The sequence below is a fragment of the Furipterus horrens genome, unplaced genomic scaffold (genome assembly GCF_987537825.1).
Source record: "Furipterus horrens unplaced genomic scaffold, mFurHor1.1.pri manual_scaffold_3, whole genome shotgun sequence".
Lineage (NCBI taxonomy): Eukaryota > Metazoa > Chordata > Mammalia > Chiroptera > Furipteridae > Furipterus > Furipterus horrens.
Window position 1 is genome coordinate 259,549 of NW_028327173.1, and position 21,675 is coordinate 281,223.

At 62.6% G+C, this 21,675-nt stretch overlaps 1 protein-coding gene across 4 annotated transcripts; it reads right to left on the reverse strand.

The window, feature by feature from the left end:
- Positions 1 to 789: 789 nt before the first annotated feature.
- Positions 790 to 10,905, reverse strand: CUNH1orf159 (chromosome unknown C1orf159 homolog). Of its 4 annotated transcripts, XM_090268404.1 has the most exons (10): positions 10,250 to 10,438; positions 6,880 to 6,967; positions 6,630 to 6,705; positions 4,184 to 4,270; positions 3,800 to 3,865; positions 3,448 to 3,561; positions 2,882 to 3,016; positions 1,826 to 1,851; positions 1,702 to 1,732; positions 790 to 934 (listed from the first exon to the last, which is right to left on the reverse strand). In XM_090268404.1, exons 2-10 carry the CDS (start codon positions 6,949 to 6,951, stop codon positions 837 to 839), a joined length of 705 nt encoding a protein of 234 aa, XP_090124530.1. In that variant the 5' UTR covers positions 6,952 to 6,967; positions 10,250 to 10,438; the 3' UTR covers positions 790 to 836. The 4 variants fall into 4 exon arrangements, with proteins under 4 accessions (XP_090124530.1, XP_090124531.1, XP_090124532.1 ...); XM_090268405.1 differs by lacking the exon at positions 4,184 to 4,270 and having other exon boundaries at positions 10,250 to 10,905; XM_090268406.1 differs by lacking the exon at positions 3,448 to 3,561 and having other exon boundaries at positions 10,250 to 10,420.
- Positions 10,906 to 21,675: the final 10,770 nt, after the last annotated feature.

Below are 21,675 nucleotides of genomic sequence, written 5' to 3' on the forward strand. Positions count from 1 at the left end.
GGAGAAAGCCCCGAAGAGTTTATTGGACGCTGGTCTTAAATCGGCGCCCCCTCCACTGCGGACGGGATGACGAGCTTGAATCGAGGCCGCACCTTGGGCTCCTCAGACGTGGACCAGACACTGAAGGAGAGAGTGGGCTCCAGCTGAGGGTCTGGGAAGGACAGCCACACCAGGCCCAGCGTGGGGAGGTGGCCATGAACACAGGAGCCATGGCCCCTGCAGGTCAGGCAAGACAGTCCAGGCCACAACCCAGGCAGACGTGTGCCAGGCAGATGGGACCTGGGGTGGACACCCCCGCAGGCCTGGCCTTGGCGTCCGGCAGCTGTAGGCAATGCCGTCCTGGGTGGACAAAGCCCACAGTGCGTGCGCCCAGGCTGTGGGTAGCAGCATCTCCTGGACTTTTCTACGAAATGCATTTCTGCTGAAAAACAGAAGTCAGCAGGAACTAGGACACTCACTCCTGCAGCTCCTGGAAATGAGGGGTCATGGTCTCGGCCCTGCAGTTGCCACGGCCTCCAGGGCCAGTTCTGAGTCCCTGTACCCCATCCTGGTCCAGGCACCGGCTGGGACACCCGAAGGCCTCAGCTTCACTGCCCTTAGAAAGGTGTCTGCCTGCCGGCCGGCGCTGCAACAAGAAGCAACCGGGGGTCCCTCGCCGTCTCTCCCGGGGCCTGGACCCTCACGGCCTCGCTTGCAGCCTGGCTCAGGGACGCAGCCCCCCCAGGAGCTGCCGGTTCCCACTCAGCCACGCCTGTCGCTGGGAGACGAGCGCTGCGCCGGGGGCAGGTCCAGGCTCCCTCCTCGGCCGTGTGCAGAGTCGTGGGCGAGCTGTGGGGTCAGACGTTGCTGACTCGGGCCTCCACCGAGGAGATGGAGGCGGGGCCCGTGTCCCTGTCCGAGGGCCTTTCCCTTCTGACGTAGCGTGGCTTCCGCACTGAAACGGGGTTGGGGACAGGTAGGGTGAATGCGGGGCCTGGGACGGGCGTGGGGTGTGGGGTGGGGACCAGGCACCGCGAGCAGACCCCACGCAGCCTGTGCTGGTGAGCAGCTTCCTGGTGGATGTGAGCTGCCCTGGTGCCCCACCCCCACCTGCCCCAGCGCCATGGCCCGGGCAGTGCCTGTCATGCCGTCACCCAGAGCCACAGGTCACATGATACATCCTAGGATGGATGGCGGCCCCCAATGTGTTCATATTCTCAGCCCCGGAACCTGTGGATGTGACCTCACTTGGGAAAAGGGCTCTTTGCAGTTGTGATTAAGCTAGGGATTGTGAGCTGAGGTCCTCCTGGGCTCTCTGGGGACCTGAAATCCAGGGACCAGTGTCCTCACACGGGGTCCCAAGCCCAGGGACACCTGGAACTACCAAGGCCAGGCAGGCAGGAAGTACTCCCCCCCCACCCCGTTCCTGACTCTGACCTCCGAACTGAGGGTCATATGCGGTGGCTGCCCTAGAAGATGCACGCAGGAGACGTGGGAAATGCAGGAGGCTGCAGACAGGCTACTTCAGGGAACACGGCACGTCTAGCGTTGACCAAGTAACCTGTCTGTCCCCCAAGAAGAGGGATGCCATTGAGCCTGAGTCCCAGCTGTCCCTGTTGTGGCCCCATGGAGGGCAGGTGACACCGCAGACATCTGACATTTTGAAATTCTTGCCAGAGACAAGGAACACTGACAGGTGAGGGACAGTATGAGCTGATGTACCTGAGGACTGTGGTGGGGGGATCATCGCGGCCTTGAAAAGGAGAGAAGGACAGTGAGACACCCGCACAGAGGTGCTTCCGCGGGCGCAGGATGCGAGGGCGCGCCACCCACCCAGGTAACTTACGGCTTCGCTGGGCTGCAGGGCCGGGGCTGTGGGGAAGAGCACAGGAGTCACGCAGAGACCAGGTGGCCACCTCAGCCTGGGGCTCGGGGCAGGGCCCCTCAGCCCAGTGCCCCTCCACACTGCTCCCCAGCAGTTCCCTCAGCCTGGCCACATTCCCACCTGCACTGGGGAGGGGGGGCCCCAAGCCCCTGGATGAGCCGCCCCCTCCCAGGCCCCTGCTTTCTGCTCTCAGTGGAGCTGACCAGCCAGTCCTCAGAGTATCTCTGGGCCACCAGGCTTCCCAGCAGGTGCCCCAGCGAAACCACCTCTGCCCCCACCCCAGCCTGGCTCCACTGGGAGGTCACCACACCCCCACCGCCCTGGCCTCTCCCAGGACTGTGGCTACCGGGGCCGAGTGGCCCCCGGACTGCACACACACCGGGGGTCCATGCCGACCATGGCCAGCTGGCTCCCATTGCTGACTCCAGAGCACCTGTCCAGAGAGGCAGGGAGGGGCCAGCCCCAACTCTCGGGACAGGGAGCTGCAGCAGCCCCACAGAGGTCCCCAGCGCTGGTGGAGGTGGCAGGCAGGGGCGTCACGAGGCCTCGGACAGGCTGCACTCTGGCCAGTCACTCACTGGCACTGCCTGCCAAGGATTCGGTCTGCTGGCCACCACCTGCCGGGCACCCTGAAGGGCGCAGCAGGAGCAACGCCCATCCTCAGGAGGCAGGGCCAGCATCCAGGTCAGGGTCAGTGGGTGGCCTGCAGCCCCCATGGTCCTTGCACCTGGCTGGCCGCTCCCAAACCCAGCAGCGTGGGGAGAGCACGTGGCCAGAGGGGGAGCTGCAGGCCCGTGGCCCGAAGGCCAGGACCCCGCCATGATGGCCCAGGGTGTGGTGTCACAGCAACGCCCTTCTCCCTGGGGCCCCACAAAGTCTGCACCCCCAGGGAGGGCAGCTCCTCTTGTTCCCTGACCCCTTTGCCGCTCTCAGGGCTTCGCGCTGGACAACAGCACAGCCCCCGCGTGGGGCCTGCCGCTCAGAAGCCTCTGGCCAGGCAGGGGCGGGAGCAAGTACCTTTGTTTCTCCCGTAGCAGAGCCTGGGCAATTTACTGGCGCGCTTGAGGTAGAAGAAGCTGGCCACAGCGAGGATGAGGCCGGAGCTGAGGAGGAAGGTCCCCAGAAAGAGGGAGGCTGCCACTTGAGGGCCCCCTGCAGGCAAGGGTAGCGAGTCAGCCCCTCCTGCAGACACTGGGCCGGGAGCTGAGAGGAGGCGGCAGCCCAGCAAGTCGGCAAGTGCGTTGGCCCCAGATCTGCAGACCGGGAGCCGGGCTCAGGGGCCTCCCTGCGTTGCCAGCCCCGGGGCTGTGTGGGCTGACGCCACCCTCAGCTCGCTGCTCAGTGCCATGGCCTCTGTGGTCCAGGACAACGCAGGGCCACTTCCTCTGGTCCTGGGACTCGCTGAGCCCTCGTCCAGGGGCCTCAAGGAGTAGGTTCTAGGGGACACGACCCCTCCTGACCCAGGCACCATCACACTGACTGCAGCAGCCCCTGTGGGCATCGCAGGTAGGGCAGATGCCTGGCGGCCAGGAGCAGGCTGGGGACGGGGTGTCCAGCACGTGGGGACCAGGAGGCGAGGGCACCTGTCAGGTCTGCAGTCGCCTCTGAGCCCCACATCCTGGAGGAGCCACTGGGGACAGGGCAGGAGGACCTGGACTTCCATCTCTGGAGAAACACACGTCCCGAGTCCCAGTGGACTGAGGGACAAAGAAGGCAGCTCTAAGGGCTCCCGCCGGGCACGGGGCGGGCACCTCGCGGGCCCTTGCCCACTGGCCACAGCCCCAGGGGCCCTGCTCCCCAGGCAGAGCTTGCAGCTGGTGGCCTGGCCCTGCTAGGGCAGCTCCATGGTCTCCTACACAGGGCACGGCCCCACGGACGCGCTGCCCCATGACCTACGGAGAGGTCCCTTCTGGTCTGGGGATCAGGGACACTTACCAAGATTTGGCTGCCCGGGCGTCCCTGTGTTCCCATTCACGGGGGACTGCGTGCTCTGGCCAGCAGCTGTGGGGAACATGCTTGTCAGTGCTGGACCACGCGTGGGGACCCCGTGAGGACCCCAAGGGAGCCAGAGACACTGCCCACAGGGGGGAAGTCACAGGCTAGAGACAAGAAAGGTGGCCGTGGAGGAAAAGCAGCTCTCAGCCCACAGCTGTCCTGCCGGACAGAAGACTCGAGGGGGTCCAGGGCGAGGTGGCTCCCCTTGCTTTGGGGACAGGAAGGGCAACCCCACCCTGTTGCTCTGGAACCGGGAGACGCGGACTCGGTGAGAAGCAGGCTGGGTGGGTGTGGGGTGGGGAGGGGGACAGACGAGCGACCTACGGCTTCGGCACTCGGAGCTGTTGGAGATCCCGTCCCTGCACCGGATGCAGCTGGCGCTCCCGTCCTCGCTCTGGCGCCTGGAGCAGCCTGGGCCGGCAGAGCAGCGAGAGGCCGCTCAGCTCGCCGTCCATGGGCGGTGTCCACAGCTTCCGTCCCAGGGTGCTAACTAAGCCGTCCGGGAAGCTGGGACGGCCTCAGAGAGGCTGACAGGGGCCATGTGGCCCCTCGCTCTGGACAGGGTCTCCCCCTCCCCGGCCTTGACCACAGGCTCCTGCACCTCCACCGGGGCCCGGACGGCTGTACCCCTCACTCAGCCAGATGTGCCCTTGGCTCTGTGGCCCCAACCCTCTCCTAGGCCCCAGTGCACACAAACACGCTTCCCTCCCACACTGTCTCGGCCACCAGCTGCTGTCCACCCCATTGCTGGGAGCAGGCCAGCTCTCCCAGCCAGTGACCAGTGGACAGCCTGTCTTGCCAGCTGCACCCACTTCAGGGGCAGGAGTTTGGTCCCACTCGGTTATTACTGCTTAGCATCCCCAGCACCCAGCACAGAGGCTGAGCGAAAACTACTGCCTGTGGGCTGAACGCCAGCGCAGGCCACGGCCGTGGTAAGCCCCAGGCCCCAGGCCCCGCACAGTGGACCTCACAGACGTGTAAGCTACAGACGGGGCAGTGTGAGAAGGAGGCCTTTCTGCTGTGACACTAAGCAGCGGCAGGGCCTGGAGAGTGACGTGGGCACAGCTGGGACCCACGGGAGCTCCCGTGATGCTGTGGGCAGACCGGCTGCGTGTGGTGCCAGGCCAGGTCGGACCCGATATGAGTCCGGCTTTTGTTTCCTGTGAAACCAGGGCTTCTCTTCTACAGTGGCGGGTTTTGCTACTTCCCCTGGCGATTCTCGGGAGGGCGGGCGGGTGTGGGGAGGCACCCGGCATCTACTCCAAGGTCGCTTCCAGGAGGCCCAGGCGCGGACCTGGGGCCAGCACAGCGCCTCCCCAGGAAGCCCCAGCTGTGCTGGGTGCAGGGACGAGGCACAGCCAGAGAGCCAGGTGCATTTCAGGGGCCACAGCGGACTCTGGAGCCAACGAGCCCCTTTGAAAACCACCTGGTACCTGCTTCGCAGGTGAGTAAGGATGGTCACTTCTCAGAAGGGTCAGGGACCTCCAGACACTTGGGGACCTCGAGGCCAGAGGGTTCACCCAGATCTACAATACTGCTGGTGAAGTCAGGACGAGTCCTGGGCTGGGCCTTTAAGTCTAATCTGAGATTCTTTGTGATGAGGTTACCCCTCACAGACTGGAAGGGGCCTGTGTGTCACGGCAGCCGCGAGGCAGGCTACACTGATTCCAAGAGCAGGTCCGTCCCCCTGTGATCGCCTTTGGCGCAGCACTGACAGTGGAGAGAAAGGACGCCTCAGCCGGAAACTAAAGCACTCAGTGGGTGTGGGGGGCGGGCCTGCTCACGCCCAGGTTTTCCTGCCAATGGACTGGAGGGATCAGACCCCCGCAGCCTCCAGACTGACATCGGCCCCCGCCTCCCACCCTCCGGCTGGGACTCACTAGGACCAACTGCCCGCAGCCTGGACCCTGCTTCCCGAGGCTGGTGACCTGAAACCACCTCGACATATCATGTGGACACCCTCCACGCGTGCTGCTGTGTGGGCCCCTCAGAAAGGCCACCAGGCGCTCAGGGCCACACCAGACAGTCGAGCTGCTGACTAGGGAGTTTGTGGCGGAAGAACGGCTGTCCTCACTCCACCTGAAGGTGCTCTGAGCCCAACATCTAGCCAGGTTCCAAGCTAACTGCTCTCTGGACTCAAAATCTGGGTTTGTGTTTGCTCCGCTCTCCAACCCTCGTATCCCACGTTTCTGCAAAAGGGCCTCTTCCTCCTCTTCCTCACGACCTGACGTCTCCCACCGCGCAGAGGCCTCATGGAGCGAGCCCACCCGGCATGCACACCAGCCCATGACACAGCTGTCCAGGCGGCCCCATGCGGGTGAGGTCGTGCTCCCGGCGGCTCCTGCCGCAGCACCAACTCGTAGTTTCTAATGGGGGCCGGAGGGAAGCCAGCATGCGTCGCCCCAAAGCATGCCTCTCTGACATAAAATTATTTTTTAGCTCAAGACACTTAAAAACACAGGTGCAGGTGCAGGTGCAGCAAGGGCGCTCTGACCCTCCTCCTCCTCTTAGCCAGGGTTCTGTGTCGCGCACGCTTGCACATGCGTGTCTGCCTGCTCTGCCCATTCACCTCCCTCCCATCAGCCTCTCCGCGGGCCCCGCTGCCGCGACCTGCCTCCCACACCTGCCGCAGCTCAGCGCCAGTCACCCCACGGGGGCCTGCCCACCCCTCTCAGTCCCCCTCCAGCACCCTCCCTGCCCCGATTGGGCGTGGGGAGCTCAACAGAGCCACCGCGGAGGCTGTTCCGTCAACTCATGCCAAGGTGCCTACCTGGGCCGCACAGGCCTGCGCCGGGGCAGGTGGTGTTGGCGTCTACCACGTCCACACAGCACTCGGGCTGCTGGCTCTGGAGGGGAGACGGCGGTCAGCGTCCAGACCCTGCGGGCGGGAGGCTCACGCAGGCCTGGAGGCGAGACCCCGGGGTGAAGGGCTCTGCCCCATGAGGGTCTGGGGCCAGATGGCTCCAACCCCGCTTCCTGGCACCTCGGCCATGGCCACGGCCACACGACAAGGCACCTACCGCGCTGTCTGAGGACTTGCTGGCAACTTCCATCAGAAGGCCGGCCAGGAGGACTGCGCGCTGGAGCGCCATGCCCGGAGCTCGGGGTCTGCAACAGAGAGGGCACTGTGCAGCCACCAGGTGGGGGGGGGGGGCTGACCGGCCCTATAGGATGTCCATGGCAGACACCCAGCTCTGGCCCACCCCGTGCTCAGCAGCCAGGACTGCTGAGCTGGGGGTCACTGTGTAGCCAAATCAGGCATGGCCTTGGCTGGACTTCTCATAGGGAGCCCCGCCCCGCAGGGGGACCCAAGGGGCCATGGTCAGCCCATGTGATCTGGGCTCTGGACCGCTCCCCCCCAATAGCTCCTGGGAGGAGAGACTGAGCAGAAGGGGAGCTAGGGTGGGGTGGTGTGTGGGATAAGCAGCCCCTGCTTGTGAGCTCTGACTGGCTTGGCCACCATCACCTCATTCTGTCCCCAGTAAAAGCCTAATTCCAGCTCGAGCCACGCTGTCGAGCCTGACCTGTCCCATTTCTAATGTAACCAGAGCTGCCCACCCCTGAAGGAAACTGTTAGATGAATCTTAACAAACTTCTGTTAACTCGCAGGGTGGTGACCACAATTACAGCAAGATGAGTAATTTTACATATAAAAGTCACCTCTAAGAAGACCTTGCACTTGACAGAAACAGCTGAGGGGCAGCCATGCAGGAAGTTTCAGGTCCCCAGAGATGGAGCCCACAGCCACCACCCCTCCCAGGGGGCTGCAGACAGCGCAAGGCGGTCAGGGGCAAGGGACCCAGGGTTCCCGCCTGGAGGATCCTGGGGGAGAGCCTGCTGCCCAGGGTGCCAGGAGTGTGAAGGTCAGGGTGACAGTCCTGAGCCAAAGACATTGACACACAGGCTGGGGGTCAGTCAGTTCAGGGCTGGCGGGAGCTGAGGCAGGAACCGCCTATCACCCTGTTAAGCGCCCCCACCTCAGTCTTGCCCTCCCCGAGGGACCACCTTTCTGCAGTGAAACCCCTCTTCACCCAGCAACTGCTGGCATCACGCACGCACTGATCCCTCTCCTGCAGGGACATGGCCTTTCCTGCCTCAGGGAAAGTCCAGGAGTCGGGGGCTGGTCCATGCACGCTCTGGCAGGAGGCACCCCAGGGTCACACTCAGTCACAAAACACCATTTCGGTTCAGTACTCAGAAAGCAGCGGGAGGGCGGCGCATCCCGGGGACAGAGGCCGAGGCCGGGTGCTGCGAGCAGCAGTGTGAGCGGCTGGGTCCCACCCATGGTCTGCGACAACGGCCACGAGTCCACCGGGGCTGACGCCCGCGGGCAGAGCACCTCCGTGCAGAACTCCAAGGGACGGACATGGAGCCCCGTCCCCCTGGAAGGCTCCCCCCAGGGGCGGGGGGTCAGGAGAATCAGGACATGAGCAACTCCACCAAGGAGTCACTGGTGGCACCACCTGGCCCAGGGGTCCAGGGCGACACCCCCGTGACGTGCGTACGTCAGGTGCCCCCAATATGATGCAACGAGGGGCCGCCTCACCTGTGGGGCTTGTCCCCCAAAACCCACAACCCCAGCCTCACCACGAGAACACACATTGGACAAACCCAGCACAAGGGATGTTCTACAAAACTCCTGAGCAGTCAGGCCTGGAGACTGGGGGTCTGTGAGGCCCCCTCCTGACCAACAGCAGCGTCCCCTCGCTGTGTGCTCATGTGGCCTCTCCAGGGAGCGCGAGGCGGGACGGGGTCCCTCCCTTCTCATCAGGGCACCAGTCCCCCTAGGACCCACGCTGTGACCTCACATTCAGCCTGAACTAGGGGACCTCCGAGGGCGACAGGAATGTTTTCTAGTACGATGGGGTGCAGGTGACGCAGCCGCGCGCACCTGTCAGAACCGGCCAGGCTGGACGGTGCTCGGCACTGCAGGGGGACGACACCTCAAACCCAGCGGAAGAAATGCAGCTCGTTTTCTATTCTGGAAATCTGATTGGGGCTGAAAAGCTGGACAATTGGATAAAATGATTTCTACAAGGTAGGAGAGACTTGGTGAGAATTTAAATGGAACTGCATGTTCTTCCAAACTCCTGGTTCTCCTTTGAAGAACTGGTTTCGACGAAGAAACGTCTTCAGGTCATGGGGACTCTAAAGCCACGCGCGAAGGTTCCAGGGAGGACGACATGGGGTCAGCCGGTCAGGGGTGGGCACTGGCAGGACAACCGGGCGCAGGGCAGGGTGTGGGTGGCCTGGCAGCTTGCTCCAGCCGCGCGGGGCCTTCTGTCTCTCCCACCGCTGGGTCAACCCTGGGGGCGCCCACGGGACGCCCGCCCACCTGTGTAGGTTCAGCCGGTCACCTTCTAAGCCGGCCGGTGCGGAAACCTGCCCTCAAAGAAGAACCGTCCAGGCCCCACGCCGCCACGCTCCTCGGCCCGAAGGGCCCGCCTGATGCTGTGGACCGAGAGTGCCAAGGTTTCGCTCGGTGGACACGCAGGGCCCCCGCGGCCCCCGCTCTGGTCAGCTCACCGGAGAGGGGTGTGGGCCTGGGCGTACTGGCCGCCATCACGGGCCTCGAGCTGTGGGGACCGCAGCCCCTTCCTACATGACTCCCAGCTGACCCCGAGCGGGGTGTCGGGAGGGGCCGGGAGGGGCTCGGGGTCCCGGGGACGCCGGCGGGCCAGCAGCCGTTCGCTCTGCTTCCGGGAGGAACCGGTGGGGGCGGGGGCGGGCTGTGTCCGTGCCAGAAAGAGCGGCTTTCTGCGAAGCCCAGGCCACCTTCCTCTAGAAGCTTCTGAAAACAGTGAGGCACGGGCCTGCCTGGACCCCGAAGCCCAAGGACGGGCCCAGGCTGCCTTCCGCACACGCGGCAGGGGCCCCGAGAGCGACGCGGAACAAACACGGATTCGACAGGCCACGCGGTAGAGACGTCTGTCACGGAGCGTCCTCGGGGGCACACGCTGCATTTAACAAAACGCTGTAAAGAACGCCCCAAACCGCCTGGTCTCAAACCACCCCGGAACTAAAACATCTACTGCACGGTCACGGGGACATCGCTCAGCTGCGACGGGGCACGCACGGTACGGCTAAACCTGCACTCTTTCGTGGCGATGAACGCGGAAACCTTAGGGAACAGGCCCGTCAAGTCCCGGACAGTCCACCGCGGCCGGACGCCGTGAGGAGGCCAGGGGGTTCGAGGACGGGGCTCCCTCAGGCCACGCCGCCCGAGAGAGCTTCGGTCCGTCTGGGTCCCCGCGAACCTCTGTCCGGCCTCCTCGCCCCGCCCCCGCACCGAGACTGCTCCGCCCCGGCGCCCGCGCCCCTAGCACCGCCCCGACCCCACGCCCCTGTCTGTCCGGCAGCCAGCCTGCCCGCCCCTAGCCCTTCACTCACCCCCGCGCCCTTTGGGTTCCTCTTTCGTACCCCCCGCCCTTCAAGCGGTCGCGCCGTGGCCCCTGGGACTTGTAGTCTCTCCGCTGCTGCTGCCCAGGTTCCAGGACACGAGACTCCCAGCCTAAAACTACACATCCCGGCGGCCCTCGCGAGAACTCGCTCTCGCCAGGTGGGTTCCGGCACAAAGTTCTCGCGAGGCCATGGGAGGTGCGCGCGGAGTGACCTGGGAAGTTTAGTCTAGGGAGCCTGGGTTCTAAACTGCGGGCCCTGGACTGGGCTAGGGAACGAGGGGAAGGACTACACTGCCCAGAATTCCTCGCGCACAGGTCGTCTTGGACGTTGCTAGGAGACCGGAAAGTTCGGCGGCGGCGGGTCCTCAGGGAGAGGCACCCGAAAGCCGCATTCTGGGCAACGCTGCATCCGCCCGGACAAACGGGGCTGTTGGTTCTCGTGCCCCTGCTGTCAGCGCGGCGCGCCTCGCGAGAGGAAGCTCCGGATCTCTGGGGTGGGCGCGTCTGCCGCTTAGCGGAGACTCCTGCGAAATGCAGACAGCAGGTCGGCCCGCGGGGCAACGGCGTTGGTCGTGTCTGTGGTCTTAAGCGGGGATGGAGAGCTCCGGCCTCCGGCGGAGGCGACCCTGGGCGTCGCTGCCCCTCGGCTTCACTCAAGAAAGTGACAACAGGTGGGACCGCTGTGCACGGTCACGTGGCAGGAGGCGCCGCTGTCTGGGCGACTGCAGAGCCCGCAGACCGATCCGCTTTTCTGTGGAGCGCCTGGGTGATGATGCCCGACGTCCCCTAACGACGCCTCCTGCAGAACGCAGACTTCCCAGCTCGGGGCGCGAAGCCCGGCTGCAGCCGGGCGGGATTTCCCCTGCGGGCGTCTCCTGACGGGAGGCCCCGGAAGGACTCTTGTTCCTGGGCTGCCACTCTTGGGGTGATGTCGAGCCTTTGTGGGGACAGGATACACGGTGCCTGGTCAGGCCCCCCCTAGGGCACGGAAAACTGGCCCAGGGAGCTTCTGGGAGTCAACAGCGAGGCTGGCCACTGCCATTTTCGTGTCCAGCACGGTCGTCCCTTCCCTGGTGGTGGGGTTGGCCCACGGAGCACAGCCAGGCCGGAAGGGCATGGGGGGCTGCTCTCTGTGCCATTGGGCAGAGCCCGTTTTCCTCACGGGCCTCTACTTTGAAAGCAGTGTCTGGGCCAGCGAATCGGAGCAGAGATCTGTGGCCTTGGCCTGGACCAGGAAGCCCCCCCCCCCCATGCGTGTAGTCACACAGGCTCTGCAGGTCTCTCCACACGCACTTTCGTGTGAATGTGAGCAGACTGGTGTGACCTCAGCCGGTGAAGCTGGTGGGGCTGGTTCCTCTTCCAGCTAAGGCTCCAGCCCATGGACTCCTGGTAGGAAGGGGGCTGTGAGTGCTCCCCAGTCAGTCCCAATCAGTGGCAGGAGTGGCATCCTGGGCTGGCTTTGTTTCAAGAGGACGACAGGGAGGCAGGTGGGATTTCCACCCGTGTGGTCTCAGTCTCTGCCTCTGAGCCTCCCTAGACAAAGCAGAGCAGAGCACTGCTGAGTATGTGTCCTGCAGAAGTCATCCCTTGTGTGCTCGTGAAAGGGTGGGGGCTCTGTCAGCTCCCGTGAGGTCGTCTGGGTAAGAGTTGGGTGAGGGTCAGGGCTAGGAGCTGCAGGTGAGGGCCATCTGGCCAAGTCCTGGGGCCCTCTTCCCCTTTTGATGGCATCCCAGGACATCCGTCCCAAGTTTGAATGTCCAGTTCTCAGTGGACACAGAGCACCAGTCTTGTAACAGGAAGCTGCCCCCCAGCAAGGGCATTGTGTCTTCTCTTCTGGATGACCGTGTGTGCTGAGTTTCTCTCCTTGGAAGCTGGACCTTTGATTCCAGGATGCCCCTCGGGCCTCTGGCAGGAGTTGATGTTGCCTCGAGGTCTTTCTGTCCATCAGAAATGTGGGTGTGAGCACCCAGGACAAGATGGTGTGGTTCTGGCAGCAATGATAAAAGCATCTGAGAACTCAGCTGTGCCTGGGAATGGAATAGCTTACGTGGGCCAGCGTGATCAGGGAGGACCCGGGCCCCGTCCTGCTATGTCTGAGAGCTCCAATTCCCGTTTGCGTCACAGCCCTTGCTTTGCTCTGCTAAACAGCTCCTCTCGTGCCTGCCTGCCATGCGTCACCGGATTGTTAATGCTCTGCCTGTCCAGGAGCTAAGCTGTGTCCACTGCCATGGTGGTTTTCTGAAGACCAGCAGACACAGTGGTCCCAGCGTCCTGTGACATATCACCGAGCCCTCCGCTTCAGCTACAAACCTTCCCAGCGTCATCATCTGTTCACAACGAGTTATTTAATATTGGGGTGATGTTTTCACTCCAGTGCTTTCCAGAAACGTCGAGTGTGGGCTCCCTGGAAACAGCACCCAGGAAACCTGCTGGCAGGAGGGTGCTGAGCACTGTGGCTGGAGTCTGCAGATTCCTGGGCAGGGGTGGGGTGTGTGGTGAGGAGAGGCTCGGTGAGCATTGGGTGAGGGTCCCGGTGGTGGGTTTGGGTTGGTGGACACAGCAAGGCAAAGGTTCCACTGAGTCTTCATGGGATCTGTTGAAAGCCTGGTGGTTACATTTTTTTCTATTAAGTTCCCAAAACGAACAATAAAGTGATCGGTAACTTTCTGTGCAGAAGTTTCTTGAAGCCTCGCGTGACTCCTGCTCCACAGACACCTCCGCTGGGAAGTCCCGTCCGTCCCCACCTCCACCCACGGACCACAGGGAATCCTGATCCTCCTCAGCTGAGGAAGTTCCCTCTGAGACTCCTGTCTGGTTGAGAGGGTTTTTATTTGTTTTTAATCAGGAATGAATGTTCACTGTCACTTAAAAAAAAAATTATTGAGATGATCATAAAGTTTTTCTTTTTCAATTGGTCCATGTGGCGAGTTACATTGATTTTCTAATGTTAAGCCAACCTTCCCTCTCCGGGGGAAACCCGTCGGGTTGTGACACATTGTCCTGGTTACACTGTGCTGTATACAACTTGCTAGGACTTTCCAAGCTCAGAATTAATGGGCTGAGAATTTTTGTGTCTGTGTTGTGAGGCTCATGGGCCGCAGTTTTCTTGTAACCCTTCGTCCCGTTCTCAGGTGGGTCCCCTCCTCCGTGCTCTGGGGTGTCGGGGCAGCGCCCCCGCCCCATCCACGAAACCACCTGGGGCTGGAGTTCTCTTGCTGAGCAGTTTCTTAATCTCCCATTCAGTTACTTTAGTGAAGTTACCTGTCTCCATTTGAGGGAGACTGGGCAATCTCTGATGGGTTGCCAGCTGTGAATTTTACCTCATTGGTGCAGGACAGTTTTGAATTCCGCAGATATTCCTGAACTTTGTTCTGAGAGGCCCAAGGGCGAACTGGAGACGGTCTCGTCCTCTGGGGCCTTCGTTCAAGCTTTGTGAGGTGGGAATGGAGCAGTGCTCATTCTGGGGCTCATGGGTCCCCACTTCTCAGTTAGGCCCCCAGGTTCTCTGCCAGAGTCCCCGGAGTTCACACAGCTGCCACCCTGTGTTCTGCAGGCCTGGCGCTCCCCTCTGCCTCGCATCCTTTGAACTCAAGCCACAGGGTCTCCCTGGACTGTCAGCTCTATCCCCTGGGCTGAGGCCAGTCAAGTCGCATTTCTTGAGATGACTGTGCTTTACCACCTGACATCAGTACCTTGAAGTATCATCTCCTGGATCTTGTCGGGGTTTCATTTGGTGGGGACAGGGAGTGGAGTGGGTCCCTGTGACTCCATGTTGGCCAGAAGAAGAAGTCGGTTTCTATTTTAATTTTCATCTCCCACTCCACCTTCCAGACTCCCAATTCTGGCTCCTCCGGGGGAACAAACCCCTTGAGTGTGAGCAGTGGTTACCTCCGTTTCCTTAAACAATACGATTATCCTGGCTTTTCAGCCTCCCAGTAAGTCTACTAGACACTGGTTCTCTGCTGTGCAGAACAGGGCTGGACTCGTGCTCCAGCCGCACCCCGTGCAGCCCTGACTGTCATCCAGGGTCACGTCCTCAGGAAGGGAACTGTCACAGCTGAGCGGGACCCACAGCCTCCTGTCTGCGCCCACCCCTGCCCCCACCTGGGTGCCTGGGTGACAGCTCTCGTCCTCCGTGTGTGTCTGCCGTGGCCTAGACTTGATTGCTGTGCAGTGTCCCCTACCCTCCCAAGGGGTTTTAGTTACATGTCCCTGGGGGCATCTGCCACCTGCGTGTCTTCTTCAGTAAAATGTCTCCTGGTGTCTTTTTCCACCTTCAAATAGTTTTAAAGTGTATTTATAAATATAACACATTCTATTCGAACGGTGACAACAGCTGGCACCGGGGAGGCTGCGGAGAGCGGGTGGGACCCTCGTGCATCGCTGGTGGGAACGGGAAGTGGCACTGACACCCGGGGCCGCGTGACAGCTGCCGAGACACTGGGTCCGCTCTCCGTGTGACCCAGGTCCATCCTGACAGTTGATCCCGCAGAATTGAGCACGCGTATCCACACAGACACCTGCACACGGCTGCGCACCGCAGCTTTGTTCACAAAGCCCTGAGCTGGGAACACATGGTGTCCCGGCAGGCGGGAGGCCCCCCGGCAGCTCGGAGCAACACCTTGCGGGGACCTTCAGGGCATTTGCAGGGAAAAAAATCCAATTTCAAAAGGTCACACGCTGTACGAGTCCACCTGCCCCATGTTCCTGAAATGATAAATGGAGATGGAGGACAGACAGCGCGTGTGTCAGGTTGGGGACAGTTGGGGCCACTGGAGGGGTCGCCGAAGGGGTCCCATGGGTGGGACTCTGCATCTGGATCAGGGCGGCCACAGGAATCACAAAGGAGCTATGACGACAGCCAAACGGGGCTCTGGTGCCACGAGTTTTGGAAGGTGACACCGGTGGGGGGCTGATGTCGGCCTCCACCTGGACATGACAGTCCCTAGGTTATTGGTTTCTGTCCTGTCTCCTGAAACCCCATGGTATTCCTCATAGCTCGTTCCTGTAACTTATACAAAGGGGTTCCAGCTCCTGGATGACCCACACGTTCAGGAAAGGGCGGGGGCACGCGGAGCTGCCAGCAGAGCCAGGAGCACCTGCAGCACAACCGCCCCCCCCCCCCCAGCTTCACTGGGGCCCCTGGGCAGCTGGGCGCCTTTCTGCTGCGTCACCTGCGCAAGGTGGTCCCGGGGGAGGAGGCCTGCCGGGCCCAGCTCCACGCTTCCCGCTCCTCACAGGCGGGGCCCAGGCAGCAATTACCTGCACTGGGTCCCTGGGCCTGCTTGCCCACACCTCACCTGGAAAGTGCTTCCCGGTCCACGCAGCTCTTCCCAGAGCAGGGACGGGTGGAGACGGGGGCAGGCTCGGGACCCTGGCTCCCCTCCTGGACTCAGTCAGCTGGGCTTTGTAACCCAACCCCCAGAGCCCCCCACCCCCCACACCTGCAGGGACTCAGCCCAGAGGGGAGCAGGTGAAGGCTGTTAGCTCTTCCCACCGGGCAGATGCTGGGGGAGGCTCAGTTATCAGCCAACTCACCGCCCCTATTAGAGGGCAGCCCTAATTGCTGTGTTTATTCCCTACCCCCGGGTCTTCTGGACCAGGCCTTTTTCCCAGTCCTCCGGAGGGAAAAGCCAGGAGGCCGGGGAGGAAGCCGGGCGGTGCCCCAGCGGGCCTCGCCCTGTCCTTGCCATGGGGTGGGATGGCGGGATGAGGGACCCTGTGTGCTCACTGGCGGCGGCCAGCAGGATCCCAGTGCTGAGCACCCCGAGCCCCCGGGGGCCGAGGGTCACCTGGGGAATTGCAAGAAGAGGCCCCTAGTCAGCCGCAGGCTCCAAGTGCATGCTGGCCTTGCTGGAAACTTCTCCTGCCCCCCGGCCGCGGGGAAGCCAGCCTCCTGTCCGTGGTGAGCAAACCTTTGACAGCCTCTGTGGTGGGCTGAGGCGACCAGGTCGCGCCTGCCTTTGGGGCGCAGCCAGGGCCTGGCTGGGGCCTGGTGACCTGGACCCTCAGTCTGCCCGCCCTTGCCCAGCCGCCCCGAAAATCGGGAGGCGGTTCTTGAGACGCCTGCAGGGGGCACCCCCGTCCAGCGGCCCCACCTGATGGCGCAGGTGCTGCCCACGGCCCCACTGTCCCCCGCTTTCTGACCACAGCCGGCAGGAGGCGCTGAAAAGGGGGCCCCCAGGATCTGAACATGGGCCCCTTGGCATAGGGGAATGTGGGGTGCTTCTGGGGTCAGCGCTGAGGCTGCCTTCCCCAGGAGGAGGAGGGACCTCACCTTCGACCTGTGCCTCCACATCCCAGGCACCTAAAAACCCTAAATCATGACTTCCTGGGGTCCCGCAAACCCTCACCAGCATGTCAGGGAGGCATCAAACTGGCCATCACCTGACCCCCCTCCCGGCTTTAGGGCAGCTGGACTCCCCCAGGCACTCTTGTCTCCAAGTCCCTGCGAGTCACGCGCCCCCAGCCCCAGGACAGTCTGGGTTGACTTCTGGGTCCAGACCCAGCTCCTCTGAGGACGGGGGCAGCCTGGGTGGACAGATGCCCTGACCCACACAGGGCCACCCACATCCCCTCTGCTCCCCTAGGAGGAGCCGGATGCAACAAGCCACTTGCCCCAAACTGCGCTGTGGTGAAGGCGCCAGTTCTCCAGAGAAACAGGACAAGCGGGATGAAGGGGACAGAAAGATGTATTAGAATTCTCACGTGGTCTGCAAACCGGGCACCCAGGAGGGCCAGTGGGGAGACCAGGGCCCACCAGGCAGCAGGGACCCAGCGGGCTGGGCAGGGCTCAGCCCAGGCTGGAGGTGGGCGGTGGGCGGCTCGACTCAGTCCATCAATTTTTTAATAAAGATTTTATTTATTTTTATTTTTAAAAAACTATTTATTTTTAGAGAGAGGGGAAGGGAAGGAGAAAGAGAGGGAGAGAAACAATGTGCAGTTGCCTCTCGCATGCCCCCAACTGGGGACCTGGCTGGCAGCCCAGGCCTGTGCCCTGACTGGGAGTCAAACTAGCAACCCTTGGTTCACAGACCAGGGCTCAGTCCACTGAGCCACGCCAGCCAGGACTCAGACCCCCGAGTTAAATGCTGATCTCATCCAAACGCCCTCCCAGAATCACCTGACCAAACACCCAGCCCCTGAGGCCCAGCCAGGCTGACACACGCAAACCAAACGCTGGCTCACTGCGGGGACAAGGGGGTGAAGGAATGAAACTCGGTGCAGATGACAGAGCTCCTCTGATGGAAACTAGGCTGCAAAGACCGGAGGAGGGCAGCTGTCCCAACATCCCTGCAGGCCTGGGTGTGGGTACATACAGCGAGAGGGCCCCGGGTGGGGCGCTGCAGACGCCAGCATCAGCTCACCGTTCTCACCGAGGGCCAAACCAGCCTGTGAATAGGACCGACGGCTTCCAAGTACAGAAGCCAAACTGCACCGAGTGACATCAACACTGACCTGAAGGGACACATGTGACAAAAGGGATGGGGTGGCACGATCAAAGTTGCTTATAAAAGGGGCACGGGTGTCTCACCCTGGGGGCAGCAGCCCTTGTGGACAGCCCCCGGGGACGCTCCTGTTGAGATGACGCAGCCGTCCCCCACGCGACGGCCGCCTGGTGCTCCGTCAGCCCCGGGAGCTGATAGCCGCCCTCCGTCCTCAGGTTCTGCATCAGTCATTTCTCATGTAGCAGCAGGTCATGGACACTGAACATGGGAAAGCTCAGTGTTCCCAGCTGGCTGTCGCCCACGCCAGGTCAACCCTACTTTCCAGCCCTGACACAGAGGCCCAGAACGCAGCGCGACCCCAGGTCCAGCATCCCTCACACCCCCACAGCTGCCTGAGCCTCTGCAGTGCTGTCAGAGGACCCTCCAGCTTTACGCTTATTTAATACTGAATCCCGGGCACCAAGCCCTACCCTGGGCGGCTATGTATTTAGCCATTAAGGGCTCTACAGGACAAAGGCCACGAGAGGCTTGTCACAGCTGAGGAGGCACACTGTAGGGCTGACTGATCCAGGGAGGGGGGTTGGCGTGGGGCCAGGGACAGGGTGCCCCAGGCCCCTGACCGATGGGCTGGAGGACTTCAGTTTCCCTGGAGAAGCAGAGCAAACACATCCCACCTGGCAGGAGACGACAGCGAGGCATCCTTTGACACTGTCCCCTGTGCAGAGGGCGTGGCGATCCCTGAGCTGGGAGCAGGGCCAGCGGCCTAGGTTGTGTCCTGACGCCGGTCTCTGTGTGCTGATGGCGCGATACGGGAGGTGGAGGTGATGAGAGGGCTGAGAAGCCCTGGAGCTCCCTCCCTGTACCATGGCTGTGGTCCGGAAAGATGTGGAGGCAGCTCCCCGTGAGGCCTGAGACAGTGGGTGGCCTCTCGGCCAGGCTGAGCACATGTCCCAGCCCACCAGTGGCTCTGGACCCAGTGCTCGCCCCACCTCGGGGTGCAGCATGGCCGCCCCGCCTCGGAGCAGTGTGGGGTTGGGAGAGAGGGGTCCCCCTGCAGCCCCTGGACTCCCAGCAGGCCCTGCTCACCTTGGAGGGGCTGTGGAGGCTGTCTCACGGGGACCCCAGCCACAGGAGCTCAGAGGCTAGGAAGGGGCCCGCCCTGGGCCACAGCAGCAGGTGACTGCTGGCTGAGCTGGGCCCGTCAGTGCTTACCCGGGACTCATGCCTGCACTCCAGGGAGGAAGGACGCCTCCCGCCCAGCCCTTGGGCTGCCCAGTTCAAGGGGGCCGGCGGGGGTTGTGTTCTGGGTCCAGCCCTGTCCTCTCACTCAGCCCCTGGGCATCTGGGCCGGTACAGGTTCTGAGAGCCAGGGCCACTCACCCAGTCGAGCCCACACTCCCTCTGCTCTCCAGGTGCTGGGCCTGCGGGAAGCCTGCTTGGAGGGGACGTGGAACCATGGAGCCCGACCCACACTCCTCCGGAGAGCTGGCCGTCTAGGGAGTGACAAGCCTGCTCCCAGCCAGGGTCACTCACCTGCCAGAAGACAACCCCCAAGGTCGCTGGTACAAATACAAAGCTCACAGCCACCTTCAAGTCAGCAAAAGCCCATCGTGGGCCCTAGAGCAACTCCCTCTGCGTCGGTCAGTGAGGAGGGGACAGGCGAGAGGGAGGTGGGGGCACAGCCCAGGAAGGATCGAGGCAGGCCCTGCACGGTCCCTTTGACTACCTGGAGTGTTGGCCCTGGGGCGTCCGTGTCCCCAGGGGTGGCACCAAGGGGGCCATGGGGGCAGCTGCCTGCAGAGCTTGGGGGACTGGTCCTCAGGCCCTGCTCCCGGCCGATGCGAGATGAGCCACCGGCCCCCTGAGGCTGTGGCTGGTCTGTGAAGCCAGTGTGCGCAGGGAACACAGGTGTGGCTGTCCCCTGCCTGGGGCACTGGCTCTCTGACCTCGCCCCTGGAATTCTAATCAGGAACTGAGGACAAGGTGACCTCCTGACACCCGGCTTTGGACGGATAATATCCCGACCCGCGGCCACATGGCCACGTTCATGAGAAGTAGCAACAGTAAGGGAAATGCTCACAATATCGCCTCAGATGGAAAGAGCCTCGTTGTCTTTAACTGATACTCACTGACTTACATTACACTTGCTGCATGGATGCAGAGCAGACACGTCGTAAGGAAGCTCCCCAGAGTGCCGGCGGAGGTGGGTCAGTGCTGGATCGTCCTTCTTCCCCACCCTGCAGTGGCTGACCAGAGGCTGACCAGAGGGTGACCTGTGGACTGACTCCCACTGCCTGGCCCATGGCTGACTGACCCAAGAGTCAGTGCTGGTGGTTATGCCGGCGAAGCCCCCCCCACCCAGGGCTGACCACGGCAGTCGGCTCTGGGGGAGCCCTTGTTAGACACCTTGTGTCATGCAGTTTGTCCTTTTTGGGGGCAGCCAAGGGCTGGGAGCAGCTTGTTCCCTTCCCGGCTCCCATGGCTCTGGCCTGCCTCCCACAGCCTGTCTGTCTGATGGAGCTGGGGACTGTCACGGATCCCAACCCACGGGCTCCTCGCAGCCACGTTTCATTTCAGAAGGAAAAGCCCCTTGTCCGTCCCCGTGAGGACCGCTGCTGCACCACGGGCACCCCCCGCCGGAGAGCAAAGACGATGGTCAGCCGTGAGCGCAGCCTTCGGGGCTGAAGGAACTGGACACACCTGGGTGAGTGTCCTGGGAAGGGTCTTCACCGGCTCCAGGGCCAGCAGCTGCTCTTCCGGGACGTCCCGGCCACACGCCTGGGCCCTGAGACGTGAGGGGGCTGGTGCCTGGCGGAAGGGGCGTGAGCTTGACTGGTTCCGCCCTGTGTCTGTCCCAGGCCCCCTGAACTGTGGCAGCCGGAACCTGGGCCATCTTTGCCAGGCACCCCCTTCCCAGCCAAGGGCCGACTGTGTCCTCGGTCACCTACCTCGTGATGTGTGTGTAGAGGATAGTCATGCACAAGCATGCACATATATGCATATGCTCACACACAGCACATGCGCACATGCTCACAGTGTGCGTACGGTTGCAAATATATGCTCACATGTGCACACACTCACCCAATCGCACATACACGCATGCGCCCACACATGCATGCACATGCGCAAACAACCACACGCACACAAGCACCACACAATGCATGCTCACATGCACACACTCACAGTGCATGGTTGCACATGTGAACACATGTGCGCACACAACATGCACACACATGCCAGTGTGCGACTCAATGTGGCAGTGTGTACGCGCACTCCTACATGCACATGTATGTGCACATACATGCACACACACCTCAGCAGACCTGCTCTGAGGCCACCCTCCCAGCTGCCTGGAAGTGTCCCCACCACCCTCCATCCCCTGGTGTCCCTGAACTTCCCCGTGGGCTGAAAGAGCTCAGTCACCACTGCCTTTTCCACTTGGGACATGAGACACCCCTGCAGGCAGCACGGATGGTCCCCGAGGTGCAGGATGGAAAGCTGGGTGTGGGCAGGTAGTCACCAGGTGGAGGCCAGCAGGGGGTGCAGCTCTGACACCTCCTGCTCTTAGGCCCCAGGGAAGCCCGGTCAGATCATTGGCCTTTGACCTGGTACATGCTCTGGGGGCACACAGCACCTCTGACCCCTCAGTTGTCTGGGGCATGTTGTGGTTTCCGCACGGTGACCTCCCTTTGACCCCCACTGGCCCGGACTGGCTGGTGCCTCATCATCAGACCTGCTACCGGGCAGCGTGTGTCCCCCTGGCCTCCAGCCGCTGCTCTCAGTTCGCCAGGGAAGGGGCCGCGCATCCTTGCAGGCTCCGGACACCGGGGGCTTCCCCACAGTTCGCTCCTTCGCCCTGGCTGCTGGCAAGACCCCGCACACTCTGGCCCTGCCCCCCAACCAGCCACCCTGCCCCCTGGACACACTGTCCCCCGACAGCTGTGTGTGCCCCTCGCCACACCTGCCC